Raw genomic sequence first — 17,882 nt, forward strand, 5'->3', positions numbered from 1 at the left:
TAGTCTTCCTTGTTGAAACCTCTGCAGGACAGACACACACTCATACACTTGCTGTAGCTACACCAAACTCAGACAGAAAGTTACTCAACAATTTCTCTTGCTTCCTGTCGAGGAAGGAATTCTGATTTCTGATAACATTACCACAGTGATCAGGATGACGTATAAATTGCTCTATTCCATTTCACTTTATCACTTTTAAGGTAACTTGGACACTTGCAGACAAAAGAGAGAGCTGTTAAACTGTTTATGAAGTGACTTCCGCATTTCTGTAGTTTCCTTCCAGGTCGCAAGAGCTTCCTTTTTTTTTTTTTTTTTTTGTTAATTTTTTCATTTTCTTTAAATCGAGTTTCCATGCCGTCGGCCATAAATGCTGTGGTGGCTCAAAAGACAGAGGCTGGGTCAGTTCCCAGCACCAACATTAGCACAACAGCTGAAACAGGAGGAGGTACAGGGGGTATCTACTCTGCTATTATCAGTCGCAACCAGCCCATTATTAGAGTGAAAGAGAAGACCTTTGAGGAACTTCACAAGAAATGCCTGGAGAAGAAGATCCTTTATGAGGATCCCGATTTCCCACCTAATGAGAGCTCGCTCTTCTACAGCCAGAAGCTCCCTGTCAAGTTTGAGTGGAAAAGACCCCCAGTGAGTAACCTGTCTGTTAAAACACTGAATGCATTTTTCTATTTGTAGATATAATCAAAATGTAGTAATCTACCCTGAGCACATTCACTTGGGAAAAGTATACCCCAGAAATATATTTCTTGAGTTGTTTTCTAAGACAGGGAAATTGCTGTCTAGGATCTGTGGGAATAGGGAAGTGTAAAAAGAATATAAATAATCACCTGAAAATCAAAAATACTGGGGGTTGATTACATGGAATTTTCTGTATTTTTAAATGTATTTTAATTGGTTTTTACTTACAGTGATTTGTTTGGAATTTTCTCATCTGAAGACACCAAACAAAAAATCAAATCCTCTCCTCGTCTTTCTCCAATTAGCACACTTGGGCCTGTGAAAATTTATTTTTTCAACACTACTTTATTTTGCTGGTGGGTTTCATAATGTTACTGCACCACAAGTAGCCCCTTGGGCTGATCTTTCCAGAAGTACCTCTGGGAGTACTGCCCTTAGTTATACCTGTGTCATCACCGTTAAGTCACATGCATGTGACAGAGCAGAACCTGGACCACATTCTTTTATTTTATTATCTCATCATTCATCTCTGGCATCACGTGTGCCTAAATACAAAGCTTGTTGTCCCATTATCTGTCTGCCATGAATTGGGAGATTATAATTAAACTACCGAGGTGGATCCCAAATTCACTAATATTTCTGTCCTTTCTGACAGACTTCTCCTTACCCAGGATTCCCCTCAGAGTGAATTCTCCCTCCAACGTCCTGAATCTCAGTCCTAGACGGACTTTTGTTTTTTCCTATCACTCCTAATATTCCTTTGAGGCAATCCAAATTATCCAATGGGCAGTGACCAGCAATATACTGTGCTGCTGCCTGTCACTGTTTCTCTACTCCACCTGGGCCTCTCTAATTGTGAAGGCTAAATTTTAAGGACATTGCTCTTATATATCCTTGATTATTATGGGCTTCCTTTTACATATTGTGCAGCAATACCCCATACTTCTGTTGCATAATGAAACATCATTGATTTAGGTGATGGTAGCATTACACTAAAAAGCCAGTGTTCTTGAAAGGTAGGTATCATAGAATCAGGTGGTGACAGTAAAGTTCTATTACAGTGATTTCTCCACAGAGTGAGAAAGTGAAGAGCAGGAAGATATTTAGTCCCAGACTCAGATGGTTTCTTATGATAGAGTAATCCACACAGTCTGGGATAGCAGCTGCATTGATTTACATCTCATGCAACATCATGAAGTTTGTCTCTCTGTCTTGCCAAGGCACAAGACAGAACTAATCTTTAAAATGCAGGACAGTTCAATCAAAACTAGAAGGAGAATTTATATTTGAAGTGAGTTAAAAACATTTCAGACGTGGTTTAAACGAGCTACTGCCTCAGGGTTTCCTTAGACATATTTGGCCATTGTTTAAGTGGAGCAGTAATTGCATTGACTGGCAAGAGAGATGCTTTCTCATACTTCCACAGGCATATAGGCTACGTCTACATGAGCAGCTTTTCCCTGGCAAAATTGGTTTTTGTCAGGAATAACTATGGATTGCCTACACGCAAAATGTGTTTTATCAACAGTTGTTTTATAAAAGCTGGCACATCCACCAGCAGTGTTATAAAGTAATTGGAGATACACATCTCCTAGAACTAGAAGAGGCCTCAGGAGGCCATCTAGTCCAGTCCCCTGCCCTCTTGGCAGGACCAAGCAGCATCCCTGACATCTATTTGCCCCAGTCCCTAAATGGCCTCCTCAGGGATTGAGCTCACAAACCACTGAGCTATCCCTCCCCTCTTTTTACATAATTCAAACACACAGTCTTCTGATCAGGAGTCAGACACGCTACCGTTGCGCCACGAGGTCCCAGTTATACCTCCCCCTGTTTAGGTATGACACCTCTCTCGACAGTGTTCTGTCAACAAAACAGCTGTGTAGATGCACCGGGGCCCTTCTGACAGCAGACATGGCTTCCACTTCCCTGGGCAGTCCTGTTTGCAGAGCTTCCACTTAGCCATTCTGCTGAGAGAGGGCTGGGCAGTCTGGCTGCTCTCTGTTGACACAGTGGATTACTCTTTCCCTGTGTCTACACGAGCCACTTCCTTTCGAAAGGGGCATGGTAATTAGCAGGTTTGAAAGATGCTAATGAGGCGCTGCAATGAATATGCAGCACCTCATTAAAATAATGGCAGCTGCGGCAATTCGAAAGTGCACCTTGTCGAATTGCGCGCCGTCCGTGGAGATGGGACCTTCCAAAAGGACCCCCCCCAGTTTTCGAAAGCCCTTCTTCCTAACACCAGATAGGAGCACTTTCGAATCGCCATGGCTGCTATTATGCTAATGAGGCACTGCATATTCATTGCAGCACCTCATTAGCATATTTCAAACCCACTCATTAACATGCCCCTATCGAAAGGAAGGGGGTTGTCTAGACCCAGCCTTTGTGTAGACGCAATCTGTCAACAGAAGTTTTGCCTGGAAATCCTTTCCGACTGTCACTTCTGTCGACAGAGGCTTCTCGTGTAGACATACCCACAGAGTAGATATCAGAGGAGAATTGATTAAAGGTGTGTAGATAAATGCAGTGTTACAGTGTAAAGGGTAGCATTTAACGCTCACATTGCACAGGTGTAAATGACTATACAAGGTGGAGGATTAAACTTTTGTGTTTTAGGAAACCTCAGCGTTTTGGGCCCCTATCCTAGTGAGCGTTGTTTTCAGATTTGAAGGCTGTGTATTCATTATTACGTGCCAACAGTGTGCACAAGATTTTACAGTAGCCCCTCCAATAAGCGCAATTTCTGTTTTCACTTAATGCATGTTAATGCGAGTTAAGTGCAAATTGAAAGAAGCGCAGCTCCCCACTCCAGCCCCAGCTCCTCCTGCTGGGGGAAGCCAAGGAGAAGCCACTCTGCCGTGGCTCTCTACCCACCTGGTGGAGCAGAGCAGGCGGACAGCCACTGCAGTGCCATTTCTCCCCTGCTTCCTCCGGCTCTCACAAGCCCAGGGGAGCTGGGAACCAGGCTGCTGCCTGGTTCCCAGCTCCCCACCCTGACTTGTGTGAAATTCAAGTTATGCGAGGGTGTGCAGGAGCACAATCCTCACATAACTCAGGGGTCTACTGTACAATAGGCAGTAATGGAACCTAAAAATCTAAACAACCAGCCTAAACTATTTTCCATGCTGTTTCAATGCTAATTTTCATTTACATAAGGTATGTAGCACAAGCTAAAGGTTAGAGCAGGGCACTGGAAGTCAGGAGATCTGAGCTGAGCTGGATGAGGCTTGATCAGTTAGTAAGGCTGAAATTCTCAAATGTGTCCATTCTTTTGGAGTGATGCTGTTTGGATGCCCAACTTCAGGCTCTTGAGAGCTGCTGTGCAGACGGATGGATAAATTGCAGGTGTGGGTGCTGAGCACCTCTGAAAATCAGCTCGTCCTCTTCTCACGTTTGGTAGCTAAAGATAAGGAAATTTAAAATGAATTCAGGCTCGTTCAATAATTATGCCTTACCCTCTCTATGCGTGTTTCCTTATTTGTAAAAGGCAGAACCCTTTGCAAAGTGTTTGAGATCTTGAAAGGTACACATAAATGCAACATAGTGTAGTACATTGTAGCGAGAGGATCCTTTCTGCCTCTCTCCCTACATGTGAACTTTCACAAGCAGATACATCTGCAGCTGCTTTTGTAATTCATTCCTCCTCCTCTCCTCCTCCCACAAAGTGAAGCTAGAGTTTCTTGTATTCATTGCTGCAGTCTTCAGCCTGATCCAAGACTTTGCTTCACTGGTATTTAGAACCACATCTCAAATGTGCTTCTTCCCTGTTAGGAGAAGAACTTGTCTGATAATGTTACAGACAGGAATAGCAGTATAATACTTATAATAGGACACCATAAAGACAAATCAATATGATGCTGCCATCAAGGGTATTCTAGTAAAGGATTAAAGCGTACAAACCACCAGAAGTTTACGACTAAACTGCAGAAGTGCCTAGCCACATAATCCATTCCATAAAATCCTGATGTCTTCCATTCTTACATAAATGATATATGGGGAAGGGGAGTCTTTTTAAATAGAATTAAGATTGCAAATAGATGAATTTACAATAGTATTCTTACAACATTGTAGTTATTTTTAAAATAGTTTGTGAAACAGGTAATTTGAAAGCCGTAGTTTTAAAACACAACAAAAAATGCCACTTTGGAAGTACTGAGAAACCATTCCAATGCCACCTTTAACTCTGCTGCCATTCCCTGACTACCACAGGTAAGTTAGATGTGTGGGGCTCTCCCAGAAGGAATAAATGTACATGTTAAAAGGAACAAGGGCCATAGATTAAAGCACAAGACTGTGAAATATGGGTTCTAAGTCTCACTGCCATTGACTTGTGGAGTTTTTTGAGGCAAGTCGCTTAACCTCTTTTTACCTCAGTTTCCCTCTCAATGGGATGGGAAAAATATTTAGAAGTATGTTGTTTATGCTACTAAGCCCTTTGAGATTCTTGAATGGAAGGTGCTATATAAGTGTCAAGTATTATTTTTCTGCCCACAGTGAGGGAATTGAGAAAATTAAAATGATAGCAGTGGGTCCTGTAAGCATCCAAACACTGTTGCATCTCTATTTTTAATAATAAATTACAGTGCTCTGCACTAGTGGTTCTCAACCCTTCCAGACGTTTGCTCTGTCTTGTGTACCCCCCAGATTTCACCTCCTTTAAAAACTTCTTGGTTATACAAATCAAAGTACAAGAAGCGTCACAGCACATTACTGAAAAATTGCTCACTTTCTCATTTTACCATGTATCGGAGAGGTAGCTGTGTTAATCTGTATCTTCAACAACAACAAAATTTCAAAAATAAAATGGAGAGAGAAATCTCTGAGCTGCAATTAATTTGCAAATTTGACTCCAGCAACAAAGGATTAAACAGAGACTGGGAGTGGTTGGCCCATTTCTCTGCTCTGGATGTTCACATCTCCACATTAGAATCTGACAATGGGCCACATCCCCCCTGACTGATCTACTTGTTTTCTTCTCTCTTGATGTATACTACCAATAATGGGCCATTTCCACCCTGACTGAATAGACCTTGTCAGCTCTGGCCCTCCCCTCTACTGAGACCCCCCCCACCTCTTTAAATCCTTCTCTGAACCCACCTTCCCCCCCACACTCATGCATCTGATGAAGTGGGTCTTTGCCCACAAAAGCTTATGCTCCAAAACATCTGTTAGTCTATAAGGGGCCACAGGACTTCTTGTTAATTTTATCACATAATTATAAATAATTTGGAACATAAATATTGTAATTACATTCAGTGTAACAAAGAGCAGTGTAAACAAGTTATTGTATGAAACTTTAGTTTGTACACTCATCCCTCACTATATGAGCACAACTGGTTCCCAAATTTCTGCTCATAGGCAACAACTCGTAAGAGCGACTCTAAATTCCCGTTAAAATACATGTGAAAGTCTTCGATTTGTTCCACGTGCTTGTAATTTGACATAAACCAGTTGAGTTTAGGTACTTTTCTGATGTATTTGAACAGTTTGAAACCAAAAATAGGATGTAGTGTATGGATTTAGAGCAGGGATTCCCAACCTATGGGCCAGGACCCAAACATGGTCACCATTATATTTGTTAAGGGTAACGAGCTGGGCAATTCCCAGCTTCATGCGGCTGTTAAAGAAGCCATTTGCAGTTTCTTAACACTGCTGCCTCAGGCAGCTATCTATCACTTGAGATAACAATTACTTTATGCTTAGGTGCTGAAAGCTTAACACTTGAGTTAATAGGTTTTAACCACTGTTACCTGCTGGGATCAGGAGGGCTGGGGGAGCCACCCAGCTTAGCAGCCCCAGTGATGAAACTGCGGGATGAGGAGGAGTGTCTAAGACTGGGGCCATTTAGGGCTGTGGTGGGGCACGATGGAGGGTGGGAATCTAAGGCTGGAGGTGATTTAGGGATGTGGGGGGGGGTGGTCTAAGACAGGGGAAGTTTGGGGCTGTACGGTGGTTCTAGGGCTGGGGGCAGTTTGGGGCTGCTGAGGGGGGTGCAGGTCTCCTCGCTCCCCAGCCAGGGACCCCGCGGCTTGCTCATATTAGTGGGGGAAGTTCACTCATGTAGTGAACATAGGTGGGTAGATGTGTCCCTCGTTTTAGCGAGTACTCATAAGTAAAGTACTCTTTAAACGAGGGATTGGTGTTGAGTTGGCTAGTGCTTTTTATATAGCCTACTGTAAATTAGGCAACTGTCTGGGGATGTGTCTACACGAGCCCCCTACTTTCAAAAGTGGCTAATGCATGTTAATGCAGGAGTTCAAAAGGTGCTAATGAGGTGCTTCCATGAATATGCAGCGCCTCATTACCATAATGGTGGCTGCAGCAATTTGAAAATGCTGCTTTCAAATCATGCGCCACCCACGTAGCTGGGGGCCTTTTAAAACAACCCCCCAGTCTTCAAAAGGCCCTTCTTCCCAAAACAAATGGGAAAGAGGAGCTTTCAAAGTCCTGGGGGTCATTTTGAAAGGCCCCCGGCTACACACGCAGCACACAATTCGAAAGCAGCACTTTTGAATTGCCACAGCCACCATTATGCTAATGAGGTGCTGCATATTCATGGAAAGCCTCATTAGCATCTTTCAAACTCCCTCATTAATATGCCCCTTCCGAAAGGAGGTGGCTCATGTAAACGCACCCTAAATGAGTTGATGCTTCCTCCCCTCCACACACTGTTTTTCCCTATGGGTATGTGTACCTATGGTGGAGAACTGTGACACTATGCCAAATTAGCATTTTTCATATGCCAATCTCGGAGCGCTTCACAAAGCACATTATTAGCCCTGTTCTCCAGATGGATAATCTGAGGTATAGAGGTTAAGTGGTTGACCCAAGGTCTCACAGTGAGTCAGTGAAAGAAACAGGAGGTAGACTCTAGGTTTCTGACTTTCAGCCCTGAGCTCAGCCCTCTGGATGAATATAGCCCTATACTGCATGTGTAGAATGCTCCAAACTTAATAACTTTCCACTCAGGCTAGGGATATAGAGTTGCATTTTGAGGAAGGTTTTCTCCTTGACATTATCACTGCATTAATGTTGCAATGAAATAGTTATTGCAACTGAAATGGAGGACTCACTGCCTGCAAACATCTCTGCTCTCAGATATCTGGCCCCAGTGCTTGGCTTCTGCTGTGAAGGTACAGGCACTGGTCTTTGCCTTAGTGTCAGGAGGACTGATTGCCATATACAGCAGCTGCGAACTCTGCCAGAGGTATAGAGTGAACAGAAGCTTATGATGCCAGTGAGCTAGCGACTGCCACAACATGAGCTGAACACGCACAGGCTTTACTCAGGCAAAATTCCAGTTGACATCTATTAAAGTTTTGCCCGAGTAAGGATTGCAGGATCACACGCGGTGCTTACGTTCAAACTGTACTTTAAACTGCTTTACAAAAATGCTGTTCAATACCTCACAATGATTGCCTAAGTTTAAGTAATATGAGAATGTAAGAGGAGAAGCTCAAGGGTCAGATTTTCCACTGCCCCTCTTTTTTCTACACAGTGCAGAACTGGATCAAGACCATGGGGGAGCTGCTTTCAGCTCTGAGTCTCTATGCTGGTCCTCATGCAAATTAGAATGTTTATAAGGCATGTTGTTCTAGCTTAAAACATCCAACACTACTCCCCTAAGTCACCATATACTGGCAGAGAATTGGAGAGCTCTGCTCCCTCCCATCTGTATTCCTTCATGCCAATTCACTTCCCCATCCTAGTTACACTTACACACATGCACACAATGGGAGGGACTCAGAGAGGAGCGGCTCCCATGACTTTACACCAACCGGCAATTCACTTCTGCTAGGGGATTCTCAACTGGCCAGATGCAGCTAAATAAAATCCCCTTTGCACTGCTCAGGTGCTCCAAAGGGAACAGAACTGGGGGGTAAGAATCTGGCCTAAGAGCATGAAGAAACTATACAAAACCCTGCTACAAGAACCTGAGATCTCTCTGAGGAAAATAAACTTTTCAGCAGAGTGTGCTCTAAAATTAATATTTAAATTATCTTGTACATTAGAACTATGGTTCTATGTATGTTAGAACCAGTTAATGTATTTTTGGAAGGGGAGTTCTCACTTTTTATAGTCTTTATGATCATTAGCGAATTCATTCTCATAACACACTTGTAAGGTTGGTATTATCACTATTTTACAGATGGGGAAACTGAGGCACATTCTGGTTAAGCGACTTGCCCAAGGCTATGCCATAAACTAGTGGCAGAACTGGGATTAGCGGTCAGGAATTTCTGATTTCCAGTCTTTCACCTTAGCCTATTTACTTATGCTGCCATTCTAAACTTGAAGTGACTCATTTTTAAAAATACATTTTCAGCTTTATGCATCCAACAATAGGGATCTAACAATGGGGATTGCAACAGAAGGGCCCTTCAGTCCTATGTAGAACACAGAATATGCCACCTTCTTATGGATACATTTCTTAGAATATAAGCTTTTCAGGGTGGAGGTCTTTGCTTTGCTGTACGCTAGTCTAGTGCCAGAAGTCTTGTACACATGGGAACAGGGGTATCTAGTCAAAACCACAGTCAATTTAATAAGTAATAATTGCACTACACAGGAACACAAATTATCACAGTATTTAATATATCATGGGATCACAGACAAGATCCCACAGCAGAAAATTACGGCATCAGTATATTCAGGGCATCACATTAAAATACGATGTGCCTGGAAAGCACTGTTGGAATTATATCACTATCCACCGTGCCACAAGTGTGCAGAGGGAATTGCACTATAATCCGTCATGCAAGGAGGATCCTAAAGAGATTGCATTACAGTACCTCACAAGATGAGGGTGCTATAATGACTACAATGCAATCCATCACCTAGTGAAGACACTATGGAGACTTTGCTAACGTCTCTTTATGGTACATTGTAATTTGCCATTAGGAAGAGTGGGCATCTGATTACAGAATGAGGCACCCCTTTAAATTATATGAAATCACTAAAGCGATTATAATAGCATTCAGAGACAAGAAATACACTTAATTACATTATAATGAAAGATTGAAAAAGGGCTCCTGTTATGATCCTGTTTTGATGCACTAGTGCTGACAAGCTTAATAGGAAGAACCCTTTGCAGTACTGTACTTTTACATACGCATTTATGATAAACTTTCCTCGTGATTCATTAAAGCTTATTAAAAGGCCCTTCCAAGGCAGTACTACCGCAATGACAAAGGTTATCTGTGAAGTTTAACAGGCATGTGTGATAGACATTGCAAATTCGAGTAGGATATTTGGGCAAATACAATATTGACGTTAGAAAGGTTATCTGTATCTTTGTGATCCTATTGTATCACTCTTGTAAAAAAGTTATTTTCGTAAACCAGGAACTAAAATCATGATAATTCTGATTCCTGCAATGGGTAAGCAATTCCAGAGAAGTAGCACCTGTACAGAGAATTGGATAAACTAATTCAGACTGAGTCCCTGAGGCCTAATGAGACAAAGAAATGGCTTTTGTTATAAAAGGTTAGGTTTAAACTGACTGAGAGAGACCCTCAGTTTAATCTAACCAATGGACATGAATCTTTGACCAAGGGGAGGGGGCAAACCCTGCTAGTAGATTGGAGGCTACCAGGGTCTCCCTTAGGTCTGCCGGGGCGGGGGACCACTGGTACAATTATCATGTGTTTATACTTTTTATTATTGAACACATTTTCTCTAAATTTGCTTTGTCTTAAACCGCACACACACAGATGCCAACTCCCTCTCTACCGGGGGGGGGGGGGTGCTGGACCCTCTCCCCTTGGGCAAGACACCCCGCCCCCCAGGTGAACATTGCAAAGAAGAGGCTACAGCTATAGAGTGACATCCTGTGAGAAAGCCACAAAGAGCAAATCAGGCAGCAGAGTTGGGGTGAGTGGGACAGGTATAGGGACTTTCCTGGATCAGTTAAGAGCACAGCATCTGAAGAAGCACATCTCTGTCTGCTTAATACAGGGTCCCTGAGCCAGAACCCAGAGTAGAGGGCGGAGCTAGGTTTCCCTAAGGCTGTTTCTACACATGCCACTTTCTCTGAAAGTGGCATGCTAATAAACAGCCTGAAATATGCTAATAAGGTGCATATGTAAATTCCCAGCACCTCATTAGCATAAGGTCACATGGTTTGGAGTCCAGAAGATGCTTTTCCAGATTCCAAAAAGGTGTGTAGAAGTGCAGCCCCCTCGTCTTCTGGAAGGAAGTCCTTCTGGAGGCCCCCTCTTCCCAAATATTCCCAGGGGCCGCGCTTCTACATGCCATTTTGGAATCCAGAAGAGCGTCTTCCAGACAGCAAATCATGTGACCTTATGCTAATGAGGTGCTGGGAATTTACATATGAACCTTATTAGCATATTTCAGGATGTTTATTAGCATGCCACTTTTAGAGTAAGTGGCATGTGTAGAAACAGCCTAATAGTCTCTGTGGAAGGGGCAGTAAGACCAACAGATAGAAAATTTAGCATATGGTAGGGCTGAAGACTGACCCCAAAAATGGCCCAAGGGGAGGCAGGGGCTGAAAGCTCTTTTGAGTAGGGATGTTTTATGAACTTTCTATTAGGCATTATTTGTTACTTGGAAAGGGGACTGACCTTTAGTGGACTTAGCCAGAAGGATGAGGAATGGGAGGCCTATGAGAATAGTGCAGGAAAATGAGATGTAACAGAGAGGGAGTCGTGCTAGTCTATATACTATCAAAACAAAAAAACAGTCAAGTAGCACTTTAAAGACTAACAAAATAATTTATTAGGTGAGCTTTCATGGGAAGAACTTTTGTGGGAAGAAGAGCTTTCATCTGAAGAAGTGGGTCTGTCCAATGAAAGCTCACCTAATAAATTATTTTGTTAGTCTTTAAAGTGCTACTTGACTGCTTTTTTGTTTTGAAAATGAGGCGGTTTGAAGAATACTGCCTTTGTCTTCAGCTCAGAAACGTATTTATATTACACTTACATCTGTCCAAATGATCACTAAATGATTCCCGCCTTTGGTTTTGTGTACGATTTGTAGCTGAATTTTTAACTGACCGCTTTGGAAGCATTTAAATATCCAACCACATTTAACTAAGAAACAAAAGTGTCAAGTCCTGAAGTCCATATTTTGAGTCCAATTTCATCACTGACTTGCATGGGAGCAGGAATATACTCAAGCATTTTGGTCAGGCTCGAAAATGTACTCTTCTAATCTGAAACTTCCCACGGGACACTGCCAACTTTCAAGATAAGCATGACAGCAGTGTCAGGATGGGTACAACAAAGCACGTGGATGGAGAGAAGTTATCAGATATCTCAAACAGCTGACTTTACAGAATTTAATCCCCTAAGGCAGGAAGAAAAGGCCACTTTCTTCTTTCCCAGCAATTGGCAGAATGAGATGACTGTTGTGGAGTGTCAATATTTGTCATTTTTGGAGACTTGTCTCAAACCTGTGATCGGGATAACTTGGATGGTTACATCAAAATTAATGCATCACTGAGCTAACTACTGGGGAGGAGAAGAAATGGCCTTGTACCCAATTAAAAATTATACTTGGAATATGACCTTCCGAAAGTCCCTCACAGCGCTGATCATAATGAAGCTTCTGAGCTTCAAGCTGCTACTACAGCCCTGTTTGCAGCACTCCTGACTTTCTATGTAGCCAGACTGTATTTCCTATCAGTGTCCCAGTGGTCAGCCCCACCAGTCACACATTCTGTTCCTCCTGTGGTTGTGGCTGGGCTCCTTGCCCTCAGCTCTTCAAGAATCAGTTTCTTCTGGCAAATCCCCTTTTACTCAGCCCCACTCTTTTCACTTCCTTCTTCTCTAACTACTTCCCAGCTGCCTTTTCTCCATGGATGTCATGTCCCCATCCCAGTTGGAGCTGCCCTCTTATAGGTTGTCACTCACCTCAGGACAAAATTCTATGCTGCTGCATCACAATTGCAGGCCCTGGTATTACCCCCTCCTAGTTGAAACTACAGCAGCTGCTAGTGCTGGGGCCAAGATTTCTATATAGACATCATAAAGCACATTTTTCCTGCTCATGTTTGTTTGTATTTTTCAGGAAATCTCTGAGAAGCCGCGCTTTATAATTGGTGGAGCCAATCGAACTGATATTTGCCAAGGGGAATTAGGTATGACATTTTGTCTTCTGTATTATGTTTTGCATTTCATTTAGCTTTAGCTTTTACTTGCTTGATAGGAGTCTAAAACATCTATGTTTCCTTGCAACAGCTCTTCTCAACCAAGCCACCTTGCCCTGCAGGGTTTTAGATGAGGACTGTGAGAGATAAGCTGCTGAGAGTAAATGTACTTTGCTATTCCTATTGTGAAGTTTATCGTAGGGCAGCGTTTTGCAAGGCCTATTTTTTTCCAGGCTTTCAAGAGCAGAGTGAGTTAAGGAGACAAAGTCTAAAACTGTCTGTAGAGTGTAGAGAGAGGCTGAGGAAAAGTCTAGTCTAATAGTTTATTCTGTCAGATTTTAATTAATTCCATTATAATGGCTCCTAGACTCCTCAAGCATGTCACAGCTCCATTGAGCTAAACCCTGCACATGCACACCAAACAACAGTCCTGCTCCAAAAAACCTTATAATCTGAAAAACAAGGGGCAGCACCAGAAGAGGAAGGGAAGATAAGGCAACAGCAAATTTTGGGTTAGACAAGCTGTGTGTATGGATCAGAGGCAATAATCATATGCCAGAAGCAAAGAACAGGTGCGTTTTGAGAAAAAGCTAATTATTCCAGTTATACTAGATACACAGAAAGCTGGCTATACAGTAGGAATAGACAGAAATAATGAAAATGGTGTCTTTACTTGCTCAAGACAGCACATAAGCTGTCCTACACTGATGATACCCTCTCCCTCAGGTGCACTCACTTTTTCCCTACCCCATAAGTGGCCGGTTTGTTTTGGACTACATGTTTGTATATGTTACTAAGCACATTTCTCTGCACCTTGCAAAAGCCTGTCTTTGCAGATACTATACCAACTGAGAATTAGTGCTTTATTGCTACATCACTTTTCACCATTTTATAAGACAGTAAAACCCATCCACACTGATGTTTTAAACCACGTATGTTAGTTCTTCAAGTGTAAACAAGTGAGTTAACTACACCGACTTTTACTGGACCAGAGTAACAATAATAAATCAAGTTAGCACAATGGCTGTGCCCTTAGTTACAAGCAGTATCCAGCTCTGCTTCATTCTGGGGTTCAAGCTTTCACTTCAACTGCTGCACTGACAAACCACTCTGCCTTGAAAGTGCAGTGTTCACACACAGTCACGATAGTACGGTATGCTCCAAACACCACTGGGTAAGCAACATGTGTTCAAATCAAAAAGGAAAACAAACTATTTACGTTTTTTCTAAAAAGGTGCTGCTATAGCTTTAAATCCAATTTATGAGAGGCCATGGCTCTGAGTCAATGGTACTTCAAACCACAGGGCTTGGCCTGAGGTCTTCGTGTAACTACCAAAGTAGCACAAACAGATATCAACTAGTGAAAGTAATTCTTAGAGGCTTCTAAACACAAACCTACCTCCACAGAACATGCTGGGCTGCACTTAAAACACTGCAGCAGCACAGCTGTATGCTTTAGTGAAGTGCAGCTTTATTGATGGGAGAGCTGCCTCTCCCGTCGCCTCTGTGAGAGGCAGTTAAGTGTGGCAATGGGAGAAGCACTCCTGTTGACATAATGCTGTCTACACCGGGGTTAGGTCAGTATAGCGGTGGTGCACTGAGTGATTTTTTTGCTGCACTGAACAATGCAGTTACGCCAATGTCTGTTTATGGCGTAGACCTGATGTAACAAAATTAAATACAGACGGTCATCAGCTTTCTCTTTCCCTTTGTGCTGGTGAGGACACAGGAGAAAGTCCTGATATACTCATACTGCAAATCACCATTAGGGCGAAAGAGGACATCCAAGAACCACGAGGGTTCAGGTAGCATTTCTCTTTGAAATGTTTCAGCTTCTTCTCCACCCCTTCAACACGCCACACATCACAGACAAAGATGACCCTAAGCCAAGTGAGCCAATCTCTCCCCTCCTCACAGCTCCCAACAGGCATTGTTCCAAGGCCTCCATTGTTTTCCTTTCCACAAGCTCACAGACTCAATTCAGCAAAATCAGAGGCCAATGCTTTGTGGGTTTTCTAAAGCCCTGACAACATCAGCTGTGACTACACAGTTACGATAAATGTGTAAGATCAGCTCTTTGCTTGTCTTAAATTGTGATGTAATAACCCACCAGACCATTATATCAAATAATTCCCTACTATTCTGCAGAACTTCGGGAACAGTTGCTCCAGAGAGGATGAAAAGATGTTTTATTCCTATGTTTTCAACCAAAGATAGACAGCTGTTTGTTATTTTTACATGCCAACAGTATGCTCAGCCCTGAACAGGACCAATAAAAAAAAAAAAAAGCAAGTCCTAGCCCACCCCTAAGATTTACAGTTTACACACACACAACACAAATATGCTGCCAGTTAAGGCCTTAAGCACCAAGGCTTTAAGGATTGTTTCCTCTGTTAGTGTGTATTTTATTCAATGTAATTGTCTGAGTAGGTAGAATTTGGGGGCTTGATGAAAGAGGTAAATTTTGAAGAAGAAAAAGAAGGGATGTAGCAGCCCAATGCCCTGGGTTTTGTTAAAAGTGTGCCTTAAGCGAGAGCAGGCAAATTTACCCTGCACCATGATTTATATTACAATAGCTTCTAAGGACTTCCATCAAAGATTACAGCCCACTCTGCTAGGGGCTGTACACACAAAGGCTGGGTCTACACTTGCCCCCAACTTCGAAGGGGGCATGGTAATCAGGGCCACAGGAGATTACTAATGAAATCCTGCGGTGAATACGCAGAACTTCATAAGGCTAATTCTCCCCTGGGGCAACTTCGAAGCATCAAACTTTGAAGCGCCAGCATGCCTGTAGCCATGGGCACTTCAAAGTGCCCGCGCTACTTCAAAGTCCCTTCACTCCTCGAGGTACTAACCCATTAAGATACTAACCCTCAGCATAAAGTTGCATTTATTATTTTAAAATGTAACTTTTTAAAAACCTTAAGAATAGAATGGTGCAAACATGAACACAGGTTCAAAGGAGAAGAGTTTTTTCCATATTACAAAGCAGCAAATAAACCCCACAACAACAGGATAAGCAGAACTGGATTGTTGCCCTGAGAATGAAAAATCAGAAGATGCTACTATGCTGATAGGACAGCCACACTGAGAATGGAAAATCAACCCATAAAACATAGCCACAAATGTGCCAAAATCAGATTGATGGGGAACAAAAAGGCAGTGATGCAGACCCCAGTATATCAGCCATCTGGTAGGCTCTTGAAGCGTGCTGCCTGTGGTCTGCCATACAGCCTAGAGCAGCCACACACAATAGAGGAGTACAGGACCCTAAGGATTTGTGAATTCATATTACAAATTCTAAGCAAGCCAGAGAAAAGCATATATCACAGACTCAAGACTCCTTCCCAACCTTTGGGGCAGGGATGGTATGTTTGTTGAGTGTTTAGCAACTAGAGTTCCAAACCTGACTGGTGCTAATGGGCACTTCCATAGTACGATAGTATTAATGTGCTATACATACTAAAATGCATCACAATACACACAGAACCCATTAGTGATTGGAGGAGTGGGACCACTTGTTTTGTAGAATTTTGCCTAAATGTCTTTGACCCTGCATTTTGTCTGCTGTTTCCGCTTGTTTACAGGTGACTGCTGGTTCCTAGCTGCCATTGCTTGCCTGACATTGAATGAAAAGCTACTCTGCCGAGTCATACCTCACGATCAGTCCTTCATAAAAAACTATGCTGGGATTTTTCACTTTCAGGTGAACCCTATTCCAACAGCAGCATATAGCACAGAGGCAGTATTATCCAGAGAGCTATGCAGAGCACTTATTGGTCTGACAGTCCAGGAAAGAAGTGTTCGCTTTGTCTCATCTATCCATGACACTGCAAGTGACAGGGGGAATTTATTTCCTACACCTCCCCCCATGCCAGACTATTCTAGGAAAACCAGAACAAACAACTTGCCGCCAAAATTAAGGAGCATTAGATCACCGCTGAAACATTTGCAGACTAATATGCCCCATCAGAAAGTGAGAGCAACAGGTGTTCCCTAGGACTGCTCAGCTGTCCCATGATGCCCACTACATGGGCTATAGATAAACTGTTAACTGGAAAGGGGACCTATTTTTAATCCCTAAAACAGTTGGTCGCTATTGAAGACATATTGTAAAAGAATTGATGATTCGCTGATTGTTTTCTATTTTACCTGTGATCCTAACTCTGAAAAGACTCCCTTCAGGGCTGTTTATGCTGCAGGAGTGAACTCGGTTCATCTACCCCCTTGCAGCTGTCACTGCCATTTTACAATGTCTCTTCTCAACTTCTTACTCCCACCTTCCTGTTTGCAGTCTGGATGGATGTGATTATTGTGAATGTGTAGAGAGACGACAGGAAACTGAAGTTCTTTATTTTCTCACAAAACAAGGACAGTGCAGCACAAAGTCCTCCACCTGGCAGAAAATCCAACCCAAAAACCCTAGCAGTGTTTCTGAGTGACAGGTCCATACAGAAGCCATTGCTGCTTGTCTGGGAAGAATCAGGCTGCAAGGGGAGAAGAAGGTGGACACTTCAGAAATTAGAGTAGGAAGGAAGGAGTTAAAGAGATGTTAGAATAGACTAGAAAGGGAGCTTGAGAGGTCATTGAGTCCAGTCCCCTGAACTCTCAGTAGGATCTATCACCATCATCCCTGACAAATGTTTACCTGACCTGCCGCTAGGTACCTGAAAGCTGTTATCATGAAATACATTTGAAGGCTCTCCTCACGAGGATTGAAATTTCAAACCCTAGTTTACAAGGCCAGTGCTCTGCTGCATGGTTATTTGAGAGAGAGATGTTTTGGGAGGGTAACTCAAGAGATTCGGTATAGAAAGGAGACCTTCACTTTTAATTTGTACTTGGTGACCATCTAAATGAAGCCAGTCTTTGCCCAGGAAAGCTTATGCTCCAAAATATCTGTTAGTCTATAAGGTGCCGCAGGACTTCTTGTTGTTTTTGAAGATACAGACTAACTTGGCTACCTCTCTGATACATCTAAATAACATGTTTCTTAGTTTTCCAGCATCAAGGCTGAGCACCCACAGCTCCTACTGACATAAATTAGAGCTGTCAGTATTCAGCACCTTTG

The 17,882-nt window shown here is 42.7% G+C and overlaps 1 protein-coding gene across 1 annotated transcript in view; it reads left to right on the forward strand.

Annotated features, from left to right (window-relative positions):
* CAPN3 (calpain 3) overlaps window positions 1-17,882 on the forward strand; it is a 67,443-nt gene continuing 49,561 nt past the window's right edge. Inside the window, exons 1-3 of the mRNA XM_074997066.1 lie at window positions 1-642; window positions 12,730-12,799; window positions 16,399-16,517. Coding sequence (XP_074853167.1) covers window positions 352-642; window positions 12,730-12,799; window positions 16,399-16,517 — 480 coding nt within the window. The 5' untranslated portion in view covers window positions 1-351. The remainder of the gene's footprint in view (window positions 643-12,729; window positions 12,800-16,398; window positions 16,518-17,882) is intronic.

Source organism: Carettochelys insculpta, chromosome 6 (assembly GCF_033958435.1).
Source record: "Carettochelys insculpta isolate YL-2023 chromosome 6, ASM3395843v1, whole genome shotgun sequence".
Classification (NCBI taxonomy): Eukaryota; Metazoa; Chordata; order Testudines; family Carettochelyidae; genus Carettochelys; species Carettochelys insculpta.